Genomic DNA, 22,431 nt, shown 5'->3' with positions numbered 1-22,431 from the left:
CTGAAACAATTTTTCTGGCTTACAGTATCTCCATTTTACGTGACAAAGTGCATTTTAAGCATATAAAATTGATTCCTGCGACTCGTACAACAGTTTCACTTTCAACAATTTTTTTAAATCTAAACCCTGTTAGTATAAAAATCACTCTGGAACGTGATAGTGCAATTTTAGTGGTGCCTCAGAGTCACCACTCGAATGCGAAGGGTGAATGGGTGTTAACGACGAAAAGTGTAACGCGCTCGGAGTACTACTTTTTTAAATTTAAATTCGATTTATTTATACGGTGATAAATGCGCATAATCATACACTCAAGGTAACTTTTACATTGTTACCGATATCTAAACGATGACTTAACGAAACAACATATTTGCATATTTCTATTTTCGATCATTTTTAATATACAAATATACAAATATAATGCGCGCTTTTTATTTAAATATACACGGTGACTCAGCTAAAAAGGAGGCCACCGACGGTGCTGTAAATAATTATAAGTTCAAAGTAACTTTTACATTTCTAGTGATGCTTTAAACAAAACATAGAAGAGACCCCCGAAAAGTTTATATTTGTATATTTTTATATTCTACTATATCTACCATATAAATGTAAAAACATGATATTTCGTTTCAAGTTTTCGTTTCAATATCGCCAAACGTGTAAAACTTAATACCGGCGAACACCTATTTTCACAACAACGAAGTCTTCTGAAAACGCGCACGACGAAATAAGCACCGTCACGCCGGTCGGAGTTGTTTCTCCCGATACGACGAAATATTTCGCAGGTGAACGGGTTAATTTGAAAGTTAATCGACCGATATCCCGCGTCGAGACCAAGATGTGATACGACAGCTTGAATAACGATGATTGCTCGTTGGATTGCTAATGGCGAGGGAAGAGGTTCGGCAATTAAGGGTCGACGAACGGGATTAGACGAATCGGGAAGAATGGCGGATCGCATCGATGATCCGTCAATTAATCTCGGCCGGCCGGGAACGATTCCGCCTGGTAATCTATTCCGGCTATTTTCGGCGGTTTCTCGATCGAATTCGCGGCGAGTCGAACGAGAGGCTCGGACAACGGCGTCCGCCGCCGCCGCCGCGGCCGGTGTGCTAATGAGCGCGAATAAACGAGCGTTATCAGCAGCCACCGCTTATCGCTCGTCAAGGTACACGAACCGAGTCAGACGGATTCCTCCTGACTGTCAATATCTCCCGCCGCGAGATACTCGACTTGTATGGCGAGTCAAGTATGCGCATAGATAAAACGCGTCACGGCGACCGTATCTCTTCGGCCGGCGCTGTCGTCGCATGTCGCCGTCGCCGTCGCCGACGAACAAACGGCACGCCGGTTACGCGGGCCCGCGAATAATGGCCCGTCCGTCGAACCGCGTCCAGCTTTCACGTTTTCGTCGCGTTTCGCCGCCGCGAAGGAATTCGACGGACACTCGCGCGAGACCTGCCGATGCTCGACCGACGAGCACGCTCGAACGCATTTCGGAGAAGCGAACTCGCGTGTAAACAGATGCGCGGATGCGTGCACGGTGCGCAAACACGGCGCAGCAATACGTACGAAGCGTGCAAATATTTTGACGTCCGATCGACGAGAGGTCGACGCGGAAAATATTGCTGCCGTCCGCGGCGGCGCACGGCGAGCCGAAGCGACGAAGTTTTTATAGAAAATCGGGGCAAACGGCACAGAATGGCAGCGATCGGTATGCCCCGGTGTACATTAATACGAGTACGTAGCAATGATGGGATAGAAACGGTGACTTACATTTTCTGTTTCTAATTTTTGGTCATGATTCGAAGGCAATTCGGAGAATACCTGACACGATTCGGAGACAAATGGGAGACCGCGTGACACGATTCGATGGCAATTCAGAGGCCACATGACACGATTCGAAGGCAATTCGAAAGCAATTCGAACACAATTCGAACACAATTCGAAGGAAATTCGAAGACAATTCGCAGGCCACGTGACACGATTCGGAGGCAATTCGGAGGAAAGTCAAAAGCAATTCGAAGACAATTCGAAGGCCATATGCCACGATTCGAAGGCAATTCGAAGGAAATTCAAAAGCAATTCGAAGGCAATGCGGAAGCCATCTGACACGATGCAAAGGCAAATCGGAGGCCACGTGACACGATTCGAAGGTAATTCGAAGGGCACATGACACGATTCGAAGGCAATTCGAAGGAAATTCAAAAGCAATTCGAAGGCAATTCGATGGCCACATGCCACGATACAAAGGCAAATCGGAGGCCACGTGACACGATTCGAAGGCAATTCGGAGGCCCATGCCACGATTCAACAGTCACATACCTAACACAGTAATGTCTCTCGTCCTGGCGTAACTTCGGTACACCATCACTGACTGACACTGATATTGTTTTATACATCTGCGAGGAAATTAACAGCAACCCGAAATTCGGCATTTCCGGGAGAAATTACTGTAACGTTAAGATAAAGGAACCTTGCTTAAGAAAGAAATTACACACATTACTCACATTAAATCCGAAATGTTGCGCAGTAAGGGAAAAGCAGGAGTACGTGGTACGAACATTTTTTCACCTGGAAAATTAGACGGTAACAAAGGGTAGAAGGGAAGCGAGAGGAAGTTCGTGGACGTTCCTAGGCAGACGGCGAAATCCAGGGGGGCAGGGAGGGCGACCGGTGCATGGGTGGACCAGTTTACGGGCAGGAAAGAGCAACCGGTACCCGGAGAACCGGTTCGACGCGATGGTAGGCGGCAAAAATCGGTAAACAAGTGAGCTGGCCGGCTTTATCGCGACAACCCTCGCCTCCGCGCGCGCGCGCTATCGATCAGAAGAAGTTTGGCCGGGCTGGCGAGAGCCTCGAGCGGCCACCGAGCACGAACAAAACCAATAGAAGTTTTATTTCGATACCGTCGGACATTTTACGGACGCTTCGATACTTGAGAAGTACTCGAAGCACTCGAAGCACTCGAAGTACGGTAGAACCGAAAGCAAACACAAACAATCAATGCGATAGTTCGTGATTTAGTTCGTCCGTCCCATTTTACAAGACGTATAAAGTGCAATAACTTTTTCGAAACTCGACTAAATCACTTGAATTTTTCTTTTTTAGATAATATAGAGAGATTCATAAATAATAATAGTGATCAAATCGAGAGAAGGAGAGAGAGAGAGAGAGAGAGAAAGAGAGAGAGAGAGAGAGAAATCAGCAGCCAATGTTTTTGGATTTAAAAGAAGCCTCTATAAACTGTTTACCTGATTCAATATCCCTTCGCTATTTAACACAACTTATACTTTTCTCTTTTGTTATTGTAAAAATGGTTTTGCACACACGTGTATGCAGGGTGACTCATTTGAATCGATCCACTCGAATATTTTCGAAACCGTCGATGATACTAGAAAGTGCTTCGAACGAAATTTGAATGGTTTTAAGGGACACGTAATCTGATATCGATAAGATTTTTCTAGGTGAACGCGTCGAGGTCGTGTGAAGGTCAACTTAATTTTTTTAAATGGAATCGTATACTTTTTATTATACCAGTCGATTCAGCTCTTCATTCTCTTCATAAAACTACTAAAGCATCTGTTGCGAAAAATCATTGGTTTAGAAGATATTTTAATTTTAAAGGTCGTATTACTGAACAGCAACTTTACATAGGCGAGTGCTAACACAGTGCATTACTAAAGTTCAAATATCTTCTAAACCAATGATTTTACGCAGTGAATCTCTCAGTACTTTTACGAAGAGAATGAAAAGCTGAATCGACTCATATAATAAAAAATATATGTTCCCATCAAAAAAAGTAAAGTTGTCCTTCGTACGTCCTCGACGCGTTCGCCTAGAAAAATCTCATTAACACCAGATTACGTGCCCCCTAAAACCGTTCAATTTTCGTTCGAATCATTTTTCAGTACCATCGACGGTTTCGAAGATATTCAATTAGTTCGATTTTGACTCATTTTTGGGCCACCCCGTATAAGCTCAATGAAATGAAGTAATAAATCTGCTGTTCCCAAAATCGCCAGATTTGTCCTAAAAGAAAATATACATAAGAGCGAGCGGCGGCCAGCCGAGCGGAAAGAGTCGGAAATAAAAATCCCGGCTCGTTTCGTATTCGCCGATACGCGAAGAAAGACAATCGCACGCGCCACGTAATACCCGCAGTATGCGTGCAGCCGCCATGATTGCGTGCCGGAACGTGGCCGGCATTGGCGTAGGCATTTTCGCGCGCGTATTTAGGCCACGGGTCTTCGTTTCGCGGAGCGTTTTCTTGCGGCGACAGGTGCATCAATCTGCGACATCGCCGCGTCATCGTCGGTGCAATCCTGACAAACGCGCACAGAAGACAGAAAAATTGCATCGGCGTCGCCCTCGGATTCCCGCTCGATCGGTCCTCTCGATCGGGCGCCGATATTTCTCTCGCGATCCGCAAAAACCGAGAAACACGCGCCGCGAGGCAGACGCGATGCCGCCGCGTCGTTGCGTTTTTCGTCGCGCGATCCATTACCGGGCCGCGGCGCGGGCGCATTTATGGCTCGTAAAGATCCTGCGGAAACGGTAAAACCGAAGGTCCGATAGAATTCGGTAGAATTCCCCGCGGTTTTTCGGCAACTTTTTCTCCCGGACCGATCATTACCGTTTCGGATGAAATTCTGCTTAACTTGGACTCCCTGGAAAATTGGAAATCTGCATCACGGGTTTCGCCGAATTTTACGAGTCCGCGTCAGCTATGGTGCTCTCTCTTTCTCTCTCTTTCTCTCTCTCGCTCGCTCGCTCGCTTTTTCTTTCGTCGCTGCTCCGACCGAATTTTCGGTAACCGGTCGCTATCGTCGAGTCGTGAAGTCGACCGCGTCTTCCGCATCGCCTGCAGTAAATCGCGACGTTATCAAGGTCCAAATTCGCGGATCGATAATTCTGAGGTTGCAGGGAGGGATGCTCCCCGTATTGGCAGTGTTTCAAGCTGCCGATTTCTTCAAATCTCGTCGAGCCTATATCGAGCTTGTTTCCGCGATTTTCTCTCTGACAATTACGTAAATGTTGCGGTTCAATTAACCCGTTAACTGCTAAATTATTCTCTTGAATTTTTGACGGGAAAAGTTATGTATATGCGCAGGAGGTTGTGTAAGAATATAATTGTATTCAGATTATATTTTGTTGTTGAAATATTTTATATTTTCTAAAAAGTCTCTAATGGGGTCTTTTTGTGGCAGGTTGCATGAGTGAAAAGAGAGAACAAGTTTTTTTATTGTATGAAAAACAAAAGACTGAGGAAGTGACACGTAGTTATTATAATTATATATTTATGTATGGCATTTAATTATAATATAAAAACCGAACTAAAAATATCATGCCTTAAATATGATAATTTTGTTGCATTCAACTTATGAAGATGATTTCCAAATGATGGGAAAAGTTATGTATAGGTACACAAAATTGTGTAACAATTTATAATTATATTCAAATTATGTTTTGTTATTAAAATATTTTATATTCTCTAAAAAGTCCCAATTGGGGTTGTGGCAGGTTGCATGAATAAAAGAAAGAAGAAAACATTTGTTTTATTGCACGAAAAACAAAAAACTGAGTAAATAACACATAGTTACTATAACCTCTAAATTACATATTTATGCATTTAATTATATTGCATAGTATATTATATAGTATAATATTACATAGAATTTAATTATAATATAAAAACCAAACCAAAAATATCATGCCCCAAGTATGATAATTTTGTTGCGTTCAACTTTTATAGATGATTTTCAAATTTATTCAATTTGTTGAAAAGAAACGAAGCACAAAATACACACCGTCTACAATAAAGTATATTGACTGTAAACAATATTGATCGTATAAAGTGCAATTAAAGTACCTAATACAGCAGTGACCAATGAGAGGCGAGCTCAGCCGGCGCGAGGCGACCGAGCCAATGAGCGGAACTGGGCTTCGTGCGCTGGTCGGCTGGGCCGCCTCGCGTCAGCCGTACTCGATTCTTATTGGTCACTGTCCTTTCGTTAATAACTCGTTAACGGTGCCTCGGAGAACATTTTTGTAAAGGAAGAAGTTGCTTCAAATGATCCGAGGAACCCGCCATTTCCGGATTGCGAGACATTTTTGGGAAACCCTGCAGAAAATGATTACGCGCGGGTAGCTCGTTATCGAGACGGTCGCTCGTTAACGCGACACCCAAGCGTGCTTCCTCTCTCTCTCCGGCGTGTCTACGCCGGTGCACATCTGCGCGCTGATCTTTTCCAGTTACACAGGTAACCACTTAACCGAGAGCCGGCCTGCCCCTGTGCACGCACACGCGAGTCGAGTCGAGCCGAGTCGAGCGAACCGGCGAACGAGCGAGCGAGGGAGCGAGCGAGCGTTCCGCGCGACGGCCGCCGCGACCGCATCGGCCGTACGTGTAGCCATTAATTAGATTAGCATATGCCGGAAAAAGGAGCTATCCGCTTATATCCGCCCGCGGCGACGATACACTGTCGCGGAACGGAGGATACTGTGCGTTAATGGCATTATAGGATCACCGGTGAGCCACTACAGCCTCTGGAGCATCCTTCGAGCATGGCGACCGACTGGCAACCGGGCTCACACTGCGATTACCGCCGACAGACACCGCTAACGACCCTGTCGGACTAATTTTAAATCGCCGATAACTTCCAGCGCTTTCTGCGCTCGCGAGACCTGCCACTCCGCTCTTTTTATTTCGACGCGACCCGATAGGCTGCAATTTTCCCTTCGATCGAGTTCTTCGCGGGAACCGTTCTTTCTACCTTCGCGATTCTGGCACGCGAATTTCAAGCGTTCACGGAATATCGACGGAAACGCGAATCATTCCGATGGAATTGGGACGATTCGCGTGGGAAAATTAAACGTTTCCTTTACCGCTGTTTCTCGGGCGATTTGCTGTTGTGAGAATATGAGCTGTTTTTAACGCATTGTCGACTGGCAATTTTACAACGTGAGAACGTCACAGGTCGTCGATGTTGTGACCCTTTGCACTCGAGTGGCGACTCCGTGGCACCGCTAAGATTGTTATAACGCGTTCCAAGATGATTTTTATATTGTCAATTTAAATTTATATTGTGAAATTTAAAAGATTGTTAAAAGTGAAACTGTTGGTACGAGTCGCAAGAATCAATTTCATATGCATAAAATGCACTTTGTCATATGAAATGGAGATACTGTAAGCCAAAAAAATTATTTTCATTCGCATCGATTGCGAACGGTTAACCCTTCTAATAAGTTATATCGCGTTCCAAGATGATTTTTGTATTATCAAAGTTTAGATTTAAGAGATTGTTAAAAGTGTAACTATTTTACGAGTTGCAACACTCAATTTCGTATGGATAAAATGCACTTTGTTACATAAAATGGAATTACTATAAACCAGAAAAATTATTTTGGATTATTATTATTATCATTATTATTATTACTTTACAGTTAAAATGACATTGAGTGCGAAGTGTAAACGTATCAACACTTGTTTGAAACACTGACGTTTCAATTAGATGTTCAAACGAACGTTCGCGGATAGAGAAACTAATTAAAATGTTACTCCAACATTAAATTTGCGATCGGCAACCTTGAAAGTTGGACGGTCTCTTAGGAGACGGTACGTTTTAATGTTCTTGTTGGGACTTTAACTTTCATCTGGGGATTTCAACGCGTGGCCAGCGTTTGGACATTTTCGCACACTGTGCGCCATTGGCGAGAGCAACAAGAGTGACACAAAGTCGGGAGCGACGGCGCAAACTATTTATTTCATGGGCTTCTCCCTTGTAGACGTCCTCTCCCGGTTTCTCCTGCTCTCTCGCGCTCTCTCTCCCAGTCTCTCCCGCTCTCTCGTTCTCTTCCGTTCTCTCAGTCTCTTCTGCTTTCTCGGTCTCTCCCGCTCTTCCGCGCTCTCTCGCGCTCTCTCTCTCCCAGTCTCTCCCGCTCTCTCGCTCTCTCGGTCTCTTCTGCTCTCTCCTGCTCTCTCGCTCTCTCGGTCTCTACCGCTCTTTCCGTCTCTCCCGCTCTCTCACTCTCTCTCTCTTTCTCTTGGATCACTCTATCCCTACTGCTTGCTCTCTCTCTCTCTCTCGCTTTCTCCCGCACTCTCGCTCTCTTCTACTCTCTCGCTCTCTCCCGCTCTCTCGCTCTCTCCCGTTCTCTCGGTCTCTTCTGCTCTCTCGCGCTTTCTCTCCCAGCCTCTCCCGCTCTCTCGCTCTTTCTCGCTCGCTCTCTCTCTCTCTCTCTCTCTCTCTTGGATCTCTCTATCTCTCTTGGATCTCTCTATCTCTACTGCTTGCTCTTTCTCGTTCTCTCTTGCACTTTCGGTCTCTCTTACTCTCTTGCTCTCTCGCACTTTCCCGTTCTCTGTCTCTCTTTCACTCTCTCTCTCTCTCTCTCTCTCTCTCTCTCTCTCTCGGTTCTCTCTATCTCCCGGCTCAGCTCCCTCGCCGAGCCTCGCCGAGCTTTTAATGGCCGTCGCGCCGGCCGGATCCGTGTGCGTGGACGTGTGTACACGCGAGCCGTATATCAACGGGAGCTCTCGGGCCGCGTAAGGGGAGAAGAGACGGCGCAGTGGGCCCGGTATGCGAGGAAGGCGCACCGAGCACCGGGCTACATAAGGGCCACATAATGTGCGTGGCCATGTGCATCCGCCGGAATGCGACGGCCTAGGTGAAATGGCTGGTCCCGTGCCAGATACTTTAACCTCGATTCACAATAAAACGGGCTGGAATCTTCTTTTCTGGCACCAACGGTCGAGGAGGTCGTGACCTGGACCGGGGAATCCGCGCTAATGCCGTCGAGAAACGATCGCCGACTTGCGCACTGACACGCCGCGCCGACCCTCGGCAGGTTCTTTACTGTCGTCGATCATCGGGATTTTACCGATCTAGGAACGCCTGTGAAATTTGTTTATTTATTTATGTATTCGTTGTACGAGCAGATGGTCATTAGTAGACTGCTGGTTTTTATGTGGTTATGACAGAAATGAGGAGATCAAATGCAAAATTGCGAAATCATTTAGACAATTTGGAAATGTTATCGCATTGCCGTCGACTCGCGAAAATTATTAAGAAAAGGAACGATCGTCTAGGTATAGTAATTTAATTAAATCACATTGTCTCTCAGCTTGGAAACGAAAATGGACAACGTGGGAAGGGGAGACACGATTATAGTAAATTCTCGCTAATTGATCCACAGCTTGGAAACAAAAGTGGACAATTTGGGAAGAGCCTTGTGGCTAGTTTTTATACAGGATATCCTATAATTATGTAATATGATTCCTGAGGTCATTTCGAGTAACTTTTTCCTTAGCGAAAATACAATCCGAGGCTTCGTTTACGAGTTATCAACGAAAAACGCTGACCAATAAGAAAGAAGCACGGCTGGCGCTCCGCCGTTGCGGCCAACGCCGCGCCGCGTTGGCCGTCTAACGCAGTGGCAGTGGTCGCGAGGGCGGGGCGTCAGCCGTACGCGATCTCTCATTGGTCACTGTATTTCGTTAATAACTCCTAAACGAAGCCGCGGATCGCATTTTCGCTAAGGAAAAAGTTACTCGAAATGATCTCAGGAATCACCTCTTTCCGGGTGTTAAAATAATTATGGCACAGCCTGTATAGTTGTCGATCATTAATAATTATAAAAACGGGGCGCAAGGCTCGAGTAATCTCCCTTCTTCACAAATTGTCCATTTCTGTGTACAAATTGATGATCAATTAAGCTTTGCTATAGAATTTGCTATTTGAGCCTCGCAGCTCATTTTTATAGTTGTTCACAATCGTATATTTTCTTTCCGAGTTATCCATTTCCGTTCCCAAGTTGACAGACAACGTGAGAGAAATTACCGTAGTTCCTATATCTTGCAATTAATAAAGTCAATTTTATGCAATTATCTTATGCATTAGCATACAATATAGAAAGTTTTCGGGAAAAGTAAAGCAATTTAATTCGACTACGAAATTGCATATAATTGCATAAAATATCTTGTTTGCAAATGATATTGCAAACATTTTTAAAGGAAGAGATTTCGGAGCCCAGAATTTCCAGTTTCGTCGAACAGTCGGTCGCAGAACCGCGAACTCAATTTTTGATACCAATTTCGCAAGCATTTTATCGATCACGCTGTGGCGCAGCTCCACCCGGCAAGTTTCTCGATAATTATTCGAAAATGTGCGAAATTTACGAATACATTCCGCAAAAAGTTTTAATTAAAACCATAGCGCCGGTGTACGTTCGTCGCGACGCGTAAAATTGGAATTTTCCGGGTCGAGTATACTCGTCGCTCTTAGCTAACAGGTCAAAGAATTGACGAACGAGTGCGGAGGGTCATCTTTCGCTGTCGCGAAAACACCACGGAAACGGAAATGCTGAAAGGCGAGAGGAGACATCGAAATGCGAGTTCGGACGGATTTCGGAGCGAACTTTTCTCTTGTTTCCGAACTTGCTGACTGCAACTCTTCGGGCGGCGACTGAGGCTCTATTTAATTTTGGTCCTATTGAACCCGCGTACAAAGCTGTGAATTTATAGAAACAACCTCCTTGTCGCCCCGCGCCGGCTGGAATATTTCGATGAGCCGCTGCACGATGAAGTTTCAAACTGTAATTATGTCCTACTTTGCGAGCCCAGTGGAGCTTTAAGCTGTCGTTTAAATACACGAACCGATAGACAGAAAATTGCTGGTCAACGCGTTCGACGCGCCAGTGTACATAATATCGCGAGTAGTATAGTAGTCAGCCGATTTTTAGTTATTATTATTACTTCTACGTTTTCTCGCGTATAAAAATCACGTTCAGGTTGACGTACTTGCTGGAGAGAGACGTCGTTCACAGTCGATTTTTATCATGGTTGGGCAAAAAGTAATCCGATTTACGATTAACGATTGTAACTAATTTATAATAAGTGCTATTAACTAACGATTTGTAATCGTTAATCGTCGATTATTATAAATCAATCAGATTACTTTTGGCTCAACTCTGATTGACTACTCATAAATCTTTTTTGTACGTGGCATTAAACGATCTTAAAAAATAATTCCTCATAAAATCGGCTTAAATTCAAAACCGCATTACAGATTGTCCGAAATCTGCAGAAAAATCTAAGAAATAAAAATTGTGAACGGTTGAAATTGGTTAAAATTGTCTCTAAAATGGATATACTGTAAATTCTCCCAAATTGTCTCTTAGTTTGTCAACAAAAATGGACACTTTGGGAAGAGGAGATACGATTACAGTAAATTCTCCCTAGTCGACGTTTTACTTTACGCAAGAAAAGGATTTAACAAATAACATTTATCAAAATATTTATAGAAAATTTTATAATTGACAGCGAAGTAATGGGAGAACTAACAGCCAGAATGCCACGAATAGTAAATGTTATTATACAGGATGTCCCAAAAATGTCTCGTAATCCGGAAATGGCGGGTTCATCGGATCATTTGAAGCAGCTTCTTCCTTTACAAAAATTTTCTCCGAGGCACCGTTAACGAGTTATTAACGAAAAACAGTGACCAATAAGAATCGCGTACGGCTGACGCGAGGCGGCCCGACCAACCAGCGCACGAAGCCTAGTTCCGCTCATTGGCTCGGTCGCCTCGCGCCAACTGAGCTCGCCTCTCATTGGTCTCTGTTTCTCGTTAATAACTCGTTAACGGTGCCTCGGAGAAAATTTTTGCAAAGGAAAAAGTTGCTTCGAATTACCCGAGGAACCCGCCACTTTCAGATTATGAGACATTTTTGGAAGCACGCGGCGGATATATGAGAAGAAGATACAATTGTTTTTATTTTTTTTGTTATTATCGGCGAGTTATTCCATTAATTACCAGTCGAATACGATCTCTAATAACATACAAACTAACTAACACGAAATTTAATCAAATTTATTAAAGTTTCCATGATTTTCTTTCTAGACGATAGTAAGTGATGTCAACGTGCAATAATTTCTCCCTAATTTCGCACAAAAATTCGAGCCTTGCGTCTCGTTTTTATAATTGTTGACAATCGGTAACTACAAAAATGATCATTTTTACGCATAATTTGAGCGAATTAGGGAGAAATTACTGTACTTTTAAGCGACAGTGTACACAGGGTCTCATAGTTAATGCGATGTTTTTATCGCTGAACGAAGTTTGACCCGATTTCCGGTTGCGCCGCGATTACAGGGACGGCCAGGATAAATGATTAACTTCTCTGCTGCGAAAGCAAGGTTTCCAGTTAATCAGATAGGCGAGCGAGAGAGCCGCATCAGCTCTGAAACCCGAGTTCGTCCTCGGAGCGATCCCGCTTATCACCGCGGAATCTCCTCGGAGGCGATTCCCGATCCTCTTTTTCGAATATTCACGAGCGATACCGGCTTTTAATTTCTCCCAAGGCGGTCGCCGGGGCTCTCTCGCCTACCCTCGGACTCCCCTTGTTCCACGAGAGAATATTCGCCGACCGATAATCCAGCCGCGTATCCTTTGCACGCTCGTAAATTCGCCTACGTCCCGCCTCCTCTCGGTTTCTTCGTCGCGTACCCGGTGGCCCGTTTCTGCACGCCGCACAATGCGCTCCAGGAACCGTGGCACAGACGGTGGTGCAACATTCGCTTGATTTCTCTCGGATGCATCTTGTAATTAACGCTCGCGTGCTCGAGGAACGGTCAACAAATCTTCGACGAATTTAAACGACGTTCTAACAATTCTAGAAATTCTAAAAATTCTTACAATTCTAAAAATTCCAAAAATTCTACCAATTCTAGAAATTCTAAAAATTCTAAAAATTTTAAAAATTCTAACAATTCTAACAATTCTAAAAATTCTAACAATTCTAAAAATTCTAACAATTCTAAAAATTCTCACAATTCTAACAATCCTACCAATGTTCTTTTATAAATTCGTTATATTTTATTTTTGTTAGTGTCTAAATTTATCGTTTAACAGAATCGTTTAAATAAATACACCTAGAACGGAAATAATAATATTTATAGCACTGTTTTTTTACATGGATAGAAAACGATCCTCCCTTAACACTAAATTTACGGAACCCGTCAAAATGACGGGTCACTAATTGTTTAATTTACAATTATTCATATCGTAAAGATACATTTATGAATTATTTATTCTTCAATTTATATGTTACTTACGACAAATGTTACAATAACGCTTGTTGAAAATCAGAATAAGTGCCCTATTGTTACTTTTATAAACTAATCTAGTTAATACTAGATTTGCGCGGAGCATAAAAAACAACTGTTTCATATTAGTTTATAAAAGTAACAATAAGACATTTATTCTGATTTTTAACAAGCGTTATTTTATTAAGCTGCCTTAATGGCGGACCTTAAAGTTTCAAATACATTAAGCGTTTTAGGGTGAAACAAAAGTTAAAAATTACGACACATTCGTGTCAAAACGAGTTGGCAGAAATTGCTGGAATATGAATCGACGATCGATGAATCTTTTGGCTGGAAACCCGAGTCATAGACGATTCAAGTGTCCACTCGTTTCGACACAAAATGTATTAGGTCGAAGCGTACGAAATGTCAGATTTTTAAGTGAATATATAAAACTGCATATCTTTTTTCAAAAGCTGTTTATTTAAAATAAAATTAATATGCTCCATTTGCTTAATTTGTCAGTAAATTCTCGCCAATTGATCCATAGCTTGGAAACAAAAATGAACAATTTGGGAGGAGGAGCCTTACACAGTTCGTTTTTATACAGAATATCCTATAATTATGTAATATGATTCTTGAGGTCATTTCGAGTAACTTTTTCCTTAGCGAAAATGCAATCCGAGACTTCGTTTACGAGTTATCAACGAAAAACACTGACCAATAAGAGAGAGGTTCGGTTGGCGCTCCGCCCTTGCGGCCAACGCCGCACCGCGCTGGCCGTCTAACGCAGTGGCAGTGGTCGCGAGGGCGGGACGTCAGCCGTACGCGATCTCTCATTGGTCACTGTTTTTCGTTAATAACTCCTAAACGAAGCTGCGGATCGCATTTTCGCTAAGGAAAAAGTTACTCGAAATGACCTCAGGAATCACTTCTTTCCGTGTGTTAAAATAATTACGGCACAGCCTGTATAGTTGCCGATTACAAGGCGCAAGCCTCGAATAATCTCCCCTCTTCACAAACTGTCCATTTCTCTGCACAAACTGAAGATCAATCGGAAAGAATTTACTATATTTGAGCCAGGCGGCTCATTTTCATAGTTGTTGACCAATCGTATTTTTTCTTCCCGAGTTGTCCATCATCGTTCCCAAGCCGCGAGACGACGTGAGAGAAATGCAAAATCCGTCATTTCGTATGCACCAACCTAGATCAACGGCTCGTTGAAGCCGTCGTTGACGCGAAACCAATAAAATATGGACCTCGTCCGAAGCGGCTAAAAATGTCGAAGTAATTCCCTGACTGGTGCAGACGTTGTTCCGCGCGATCTGCAAGGGGCGCATAGCTACTGCAGTTCCCGCTGGATCACCCAGTACGCCGGACGATGCGCCGGGTTTATCTGTAGCCGCGTCAGCGCTGTCGCGTTTATCTACGGTAATAAATGCGCCGGTCGAACAAAGACGCGGGCCACCGCTGCCACCCCGTATCGTCCTCGCAACCCTGTCCGGGTTCGCCACCGGTGTCCCACGGCGTGACTTTACGAGCGACAACAAAGCCGGCGCGGACTGACGTTACGATCGTCCCCACTGCGGGGCCAACGTGACAAAGCGGTCTCTAGTTGAATCGGTCAAAGATTCAAATGTATCCCGAGCGCTCCGATGCAGTTCCTGCTGCGGTCCAATCGCGGGGCCGGGGCTCGCGAAGACCGTCATTGCCTTTGGAAACACACACCGTGCCAGCCTGATCTCGACCGACTATTGTGATACTGACGGGATCGATTAGGGCACTGCGGACCTTTATGCGGACACGGATTTCCACGGGCGCAGGTTGACGATCCTTAGTTGACGAGCGAATCGAGTCCCTTCTCTCTTTACCGTTGCATTGATTGCGCTTCCGTGGAACGTCAAATGAACTCGAAAAATTCAGTATTATTGTAACAAGATAGAGCGAGGGAATAGTAATTATTACCGCTCAATTCTATTGCGAATGCGTGTATACGTAATGCACCTTGATGAAATCGAATCGAACAATTTGAAGAATTTATATCCTTTGAATACGATTAAACTTTACGCGAGAAAAGGATTAAACTGATAACTATGAATATATAGTAATTTATTTATTTACTAATAAACGGGCATAGGTTTACGTAGTACATAGAATTTATAACAAAGAACTATAGTACAGACAGAAAGACATAATAGAGACGGAATGAAAGTATGAATTATCAATTAGAAAATTCGAATAGAAAAGCGAACAGTGAACGCTTGAAAACTTCTACATCGTTGGTTAAAAAAGAAGTCAATATCAGTGGAGTAACAGTTCGCTAAAATGAACCCTTAGCGCTCCGAAGGCTCCGCTACGGAGACATTTGTCATTCATTCCGTAACTCCGAAGGCTCCGCCGCGGAGCCAAATGTTTTTAGCGTACGTTATCGTCGGCGTTAGAAATCGTTATCTGTAGTTAAAACGTGCTAAGTCTGTACCATTACGATTAAACCACTTTTTCACCTTTTCTACGGTTAGCAACATGGAGAAAAATAAATATTACGATGAGAATTTAGAGCCGAGTGATACCGAAGACGTATTTGATTTTGAAAAGTTAAAAGACATTGTGGAAGACAATGTTGCTTATGATTCCGACACTTCGAGTAGTAGTAGCGAAATTATACTACTAAAGAGACGAAAAATGAGAATTATTGAAAGTGAAAGCGGAAGATTCGTTACAAGACTTAGACGAATGGCGTGATGTTACGGAAGAATTACATATTACAGATAGAATACCTTTTAGCGTATTGCCACAGGTCATTGGACCACAAGTTCCTACAAACATTGAACAGCCGATACAATATTTTAAATTATTTTTCACGGACGAATTGGTGAATGAAATTATAAAGGGAACCAACGATTGCGCAGAAAATGTTCTAAACTTGAAAGAAATATCTAGTAACTCTGTTCGGCAAAGTGAATACTGTGACACTTGTCCAAGTGTAATCTTTTCCGCTCAAAATAAAGCTTCTTTTATCTCAGGCGCTCCGCTCCAAAAATGTGCCGGAGTTGCTGGTAGGCAGTACTCGAGAAAATAATAATAAATTCATCAATAAATAATATTGACTAATATTATAATGAAAAGGATGACTTAACACTTTATCGACCGCTAGCCTATTTATCGGCTTTTCGATTGCCAATGCTTATCGACCGATAGCCTATTAATCGACTTTTAGCTATCGACGGTTTTCGCTTCTTTACTGTTTTGTTAGTAGCTGACCTCCTGTATGCTGACCTCCCCATATCCTTATGAATTATAATTATAATAATTATATTATTATTTATTATTATTTTTAAAGGAATAAGCACAACACAATGAATAGCGAAAATTTAGCCGGTACTGGGAGCAAATGCGCGCGCGACTAAGCCAGTCCTTACTGAGTGGCAGCCTCAACCACGACCGGACGATAAAGTGTTAACTTTCTTATTTCTAAGTTCTTCGCGTCGCGTGCCGCATCGCGCTCTTGACCGACTCCGTCGACCCTTAGCATCGACGTAGCGATGAATCACATAGGCGCAGGACTAGCACAGAGAAATTTACGGGAACTCCAAACATGTCATTTCCAGGAGAAATTATTGCATTCGTGAAAATGTATCCGCTCGATTTCCACGTCGAAAGTTCGTCCGGAGAGCTTCTGGATGGCAGTGCAGCGATCGGAGTTGCATCGACTCCGCGGGCTCGTTTGCCACTGGCTGTTCCGGAACACCGAAAAGTTTCATAATCGGGAGAAAATCGTGGAGAGTATCGGTTGGCCGCGCATACCCGTCACGATCCAGCCTCCAAAGTGGCAAAAGATGTAGCTACACGGCCGAGAGATTATGCCCGCCGGCGCGGCGCGGCAACACTTTGCCCCGATTCGTGAGCGGACTCTCGATTCGCTTCGACCGGGACTCGGTCAGGAAGATAACGAGCTCGCTTACACGAGATCCACGGGTTCGATTTTTCCCGCGGCGATCGTCCGCTGTTTACCGGACCGCTCTCTGCTCCATCGAATAGAAAACCGACGAGCGAGCGTCGTCGACGCGTTTCAAACTCCAAACTCCTCTAAACTGTCGCCAGAAATAATGCAATCGTTTAGCCGGTCGGAGACGAAACTGTCTCGGAATTTGTTACACGAAGTGTACTTTTGTTTCTGTTGCGAAATGAAAATTGTCCGCATCGATTGCAAGATTAAATTAAATCGTAATTAAATAGCGATTGTTAACTCGTTCGGCGTCGCGTCGGTCGAATATGGGAGACACTAATTGCGATAAATTCTCGTTAATTGGCGTACAGATTGTACACGAAAATGGACTATTTGGAAAGGGCAGATACTGTTGTTCAAATTTCGTGGCTCGTTTTTATAGCCGCCAATTGTTAACAATTGTGAAATCGGGGCGCGAGGCTCGATTAATTGTACCTCCTCTTCGAAAAATTGTTCATTTTTGTGTACAATCTGAGCGTCGATTAGAGAGAATTTACTGGATGGACCAATTTTGAAAATTTATTTTCATTGTAATATAATTTATTATTATAAATAAAACTGTATTTGTCCAGGATGCTTCAGATGCGAAAGAGTTCTAATTTGAACGTTTCAGTTTCGGTATAATTGATTAACGATGCATTTAAGGATTAATCGATTATACCGAAACTATAGAAAGTTAAAATTAGAACTCTTTTGCACTCGAAGCATCCTAGTTAAATTCAGTTTCTTCGAATATATTACAATGAAAATGAATTTTATATTTACAGCATGTCCCAAAAATGTCTCGCAATCCGAAAGTGGCGGTCATTTGAAGCAACTTCTGTCTTAGCGAAAATTTTCTCCGAGGCACCGTTAATGAGTTATTAACGAAAAACAGTGACCAATGAGAGGCGAGCTCAGCCGGCGCGAGGCGACCGAGCCATTGAGCGGAACTGGGCTTCGTGCACTGCTTGGCCGGGCCGCTTCGCGTCAGCCGTGCTCGATTCTTATTGGTCATTGTTTTTCGTTAATAACTCGTTAACGGTGCTTCGGAGAAAATTTTTGTAAAGGAAAAGGTTGCTCCAAATGACTTGAGGAACCCGCCACTTTCGGATTGCGAGACATTTTTGGGATACCCTATATATAATATATATTATTGTTATACTATAATAATTTATAATAATAATAATAATATATATTATTATTATATTATAATAATTTATAATAATAATAATAATAATATATATTATTATATATATTGTAATAAAATACTATTTTCCTAAAGACATAATTTTTCTCTTTATTTTATCTTTAATACACCCTCATTTTTAAAGTAAAGTTTGGTAAATAGAAATTGAAAGCGAAAAAGTCGCCTCGACTTCGCGTGAATTTCAATGGTTGATCGTCGACGCTGAACGCGTTAATTTGTGACAATATAAAATGAAATTGTCCAGCAGAGAGAGAGAGAGAGGCGCCAGGATCTCAGGAATTCTGTAACAATAAAGACAAGCGGTGTAACCGGTGTTAGCCGGCCACTCTAACGGCCTAATCTCTTACGTGCTCCGTGTTGTGAACGACGATAGAACACTTTCGAGCGGCAACGTGCACAAAAGAAATGAATAGAGGGGGGAGGGTGGAGGGGAGGGGACAAATTAAGATGATGTAACTTGGAACGCGCGTCTCTTGAATAATTTCCAACAATTGTCCACGTCTGCCGCCGGCAATTCCGCGCTTGTAAAGCGTTTGCCCGCGTTTGACACAGTTTCTCGAGACGCGCGCTTCCCAGCCACGTTATTCCGCCGTCTGACAGATGACTGTATTCCATTTATATTTCAGCCGCGACCCGGAAGGAGGCCCCGAGGACGTCCTGGAAACACCGCACAGTTGCAGACTACGCCCAGGATACAGAGTCCCATCTCTCAGCATCTTGAAAAAGGTGAGCGAGATCCATCCCTCTCCGTACCGTCTCACTTTCGACGCCGTTCCGGCATGTGTCCGCGCGTTCAAAATTTCAGACGCGTCGCGTCCACCGCACCGCCGCACAGTGGGCTGGATCGAGAAATCCAGTGGCATTCTGTCATAACTTTTGAACCATCGAAGATATTGCAACGAAACGTTCACCAAGAATATTTAGAAAATAGTTATTTTCAACTATAGATAATTAAATTTTTCTGCATTTGTTAACCCCTTGCCGTACTTTGACGAATCCGACTCGTCATGAAAATTTCTAGTAATAACTTATTGAGTATATATGTTATTCTGTCCATTAAAATTTGAATAAAATTCTAATCTCTTGTCATCAATATTTAAGCATTCAAGTAAATGTAGGCACACACACACACACACACACACACACACACACACACACAATAAGCATCAATTTTCTTTCCCTTTTAAGAAATTATGGTAATCGAAAAATTTCTAATCGCAGTAACTGCGAAGAGAATAGTATGTCAAGGGGTTAAACAATAATTTTTTATTAATTTTCATTGACATTTTTTGTGAAGGAAAATTGTTCAAATATAATGTTACAAACTATTTGTAACATTACAATAGTAACGTACCTGGAATTACTAGTGGGTCCTCGTAACCAGTGTGGGTGCAATAAGGTACGCGTCCAAGAAAAACGTCTCTGTATGCATTAAATCCTGAAGCTGCAGGTTTATTGAAACAATAACAAAATGGTAAGATTAATTAACGTACTCTACATTTTATCAGAAGTTCGAACTTTTGAAATTTACCAACTACATACAATGCAAACAGAGAACTTTTTCTGGGACGCGTACTTTACTGCACCCACACAGGTTACGAGGCACCCACTAGTAATTCCAGGTACGTTAGTATTGTAATGTTACAAAGCTTGTTTCGTTTACTTATATTTTTCATGTTATACGGAATAATTTAAAATTTTAAATATCTGTCGATTTACAGACGAAGAAGCGTTTTGTAATACCGACTAGAACACAGAGAGATTATCTTCGATATCTTTAACCTCGATGTAACGTAACGTTGATATTTTTAAAACGTAATAATTTACAATCTGGTTCGTCTTGGTATGTAACTTTTACAGAATTATGTAGAAGAAGGTATCCTGAAAATATACCGTTTGTCCGAAACTGTGAGTCCTTGGGTGTCAAAAGATATCCCTTGTCAAATGTAAAGAATTTTTACACTTTTTATATTTTATTAAACATTATATTTTTCATATAGAAGATACAATAATCGTAATTTAAGCTACTGCTTCCTAACGAGAAATATTGCCTCCTAATGTCAAAAAAGAGAAAGCGGAGGAAAAAATTAATTAGGTTCGTCGGGATATTGCGAGGAAAAGAAGCATCTTTTTTGGCGTCAAATAATAATAAAATAATAAATAAATAAGTAAATAAAAAAATATATATATATAAATATAACATAAAATAAGTAAATAATAATCAAGTAATGTTCAAAATGTTCAACTTTAAATTGTCGTATCTATTGCAATTTACGATCGTTTTTATTAATATTTCCACTTTCGAGGGTAATGGACATTTAACAAGCAATAAAAACTAACTGGACATCGATTCTAGAAAATTAGGTTTTTGTCGAAAAGTCGGTAAAATCTTCGATCCGACCCACTGTGCGCCGTCGACGTCTAGCTCCGACGTTCGCGCGAATATCATGCGAACTTCATGAAGCATTTCCGCGAGAATTTCGTCGTGTTCGCCGCTACCGCGCGATCCCGAAGACATCGGGAGAGCTCCGTGTCGGGAATAGAGCAAGTTCGTAACGGAATTATCGATGCCGATCGTCGTATTCGCCTCGGAGTCTTCGAGGCTGCTCCGCTTGGCACTATTAATTCTCGACTAATTGCAACGAATCCGATCGATCCCAGGCCATTTTCGACTTCGAGCCGCTGCTGCTGTTGCAGGATTCCGAACTGTTCCCAAGGAAATCTCGTTTATCCTAGATTCGATCGGTCGGACGTCAGCCGGGGGTTATTTAGATGCTTGACCCGGATCCGATGCGGAAGTTTTCAGCGCGCGTGCTACAAGTTACCCGGGTCTAAATTGAAACGTGTTTTTTCAATTTTCGGTACAGGTTCGGAGAACGAAGTTAGAAATGGGAGGTTCTTATCTTGTTGTCATTCCAAGTATCGTAGGTAAATTAAAAAGAAATATTTTCGTGTACAGTGAATCAGTCCATTCAACGTTCTGCCCTTTGCTCTACAACAACGTCTGAGAGACGTGGTCAGATTAAACGTAGTCATGGCCAAATATGATTATCACGTTTGTGAGACGTGGTCAGATAATCGGGTCAGAATTTATTACCACGTCTGAGAGTCGTGGTCAAGAAATCGGGTCAGAATTGATTATCACGTCTGAGAGTCGTGGTTCGATAATCGGGTCAGAATTGATTACCACGTCTGAGAGTCGTGGTCCGATAATCGGACCAGAAGTGATTATCACGTGTGAGAGTCGTGGTCAGATAATCGGGCCAGAATTGATCATCACGTCTGAGAGTCGTGGTCAAGAAATCGGGTCAGAATTGATTATCACGTCTGAGAGTCGTGGTCAGATAATCGGGCCAGGGTTGATTATCACGTCTGAGGGACATGGTCAAGAAATCGGGACAGAAATGAGAGCAGTGAGAGCCAGATATAAACATAACTAGTTAGACTCGTGTTATATTAGGGGATACATGTTTTATGATTTTTTGTTTTCTTGTTATTTAATTATTTTATTAGTAGTTAAAGGAGCTGCGATTTTTGCGATCGTTAATTGTTTACAGCTCATACGAACGTCAATAGATTTCGATGATATTTTTGACATGCAAATAACTTATCAAGATCTATAATACAAATTTTTTAAATTTTCGTTGCAGGCTCAGATAAAGAAATTAAAAAACAAGAGTTTCTTATTTTCTTTTATCATTCTAAGCAATAGCAACCTTTCAAAAAAGCATTCTAGTTACGGTCTAGTATACTGATCGCTCTATCATCTTTAAAAAATGGCACAAAATGGCACGAAATGACAAAATGGCAAAAAATTGTGGCACATGTTCTTGAAATTTAAATCGTAGGGCAAAGGTTAAACATATTTCGTGCGATCGAGTCCGGTTTCAAAAAAGTCATCGCAATAAATGGCAAGGAATACAATGGCAAGGAATGATGAAATCTAGGACAAAAAATATTGCAAAAAATATTGAATGGACCAAGGACGGCAAAAATGAAGGAGTAGGATTAACGCTCGATTTACGGAGCACAAAAAACAGCTGTTTCATATTAGCTTATAAAACCAACAAAAAAAAGGCACTCATCCCGATTTTGAACAAGTGTCATTCAAACATATAATTGTAACATATAAATTGAATAAACAACTCACAA

General features: G+C 42.4%; 1 protein-coding gene across 4 annotated transcripts in view; it reads left to right on the top strand.

Moving 5' to 3' along the window:
• Window positions 1-22,431, top strand: part of Kdm3 (Lysine demethylase 3) — a 577,918-nt gene that overhangs the window by 159,970 nt on the left and 395,517 nt on the right. For all 4 annotated transcript variants that reach the window (XM_033473464.2, XM_033473465.2, XM_033473466.2 and 1 more), the window contains exon 7: window positions 18,906-19,005. In XM_033473464.2, coding sequence (XP_033329355.2) covers window positions 18,906-19,005 — 100 coding nt within the window. The remainder of the gene's footprint in view (window positions 1-18,905; window positions 19,006-22,431) is intronic.

The sequence above is a fragment of the Megalopta genalis genome, chromosome 3 (genome assembly GCF_051020955.1).
Source record: "Megalopta genalis isolate 19385.01 chromosome 3, iyMegGena1_principal, whole genome shotgun sequence".
In the NCBI taxonomy this organism is placed as follows: Eukaryota; Metazoa; Arthropoda; class Insecta; order Hymenoptera; family Halictidae; genus Megalopta; species Megalopta genalis.
The sequence above is the reverse complement of the archived record's forward strand: the minus strand, read 5'-3'. Positions and strand labels throughout refer to the sequence as shown.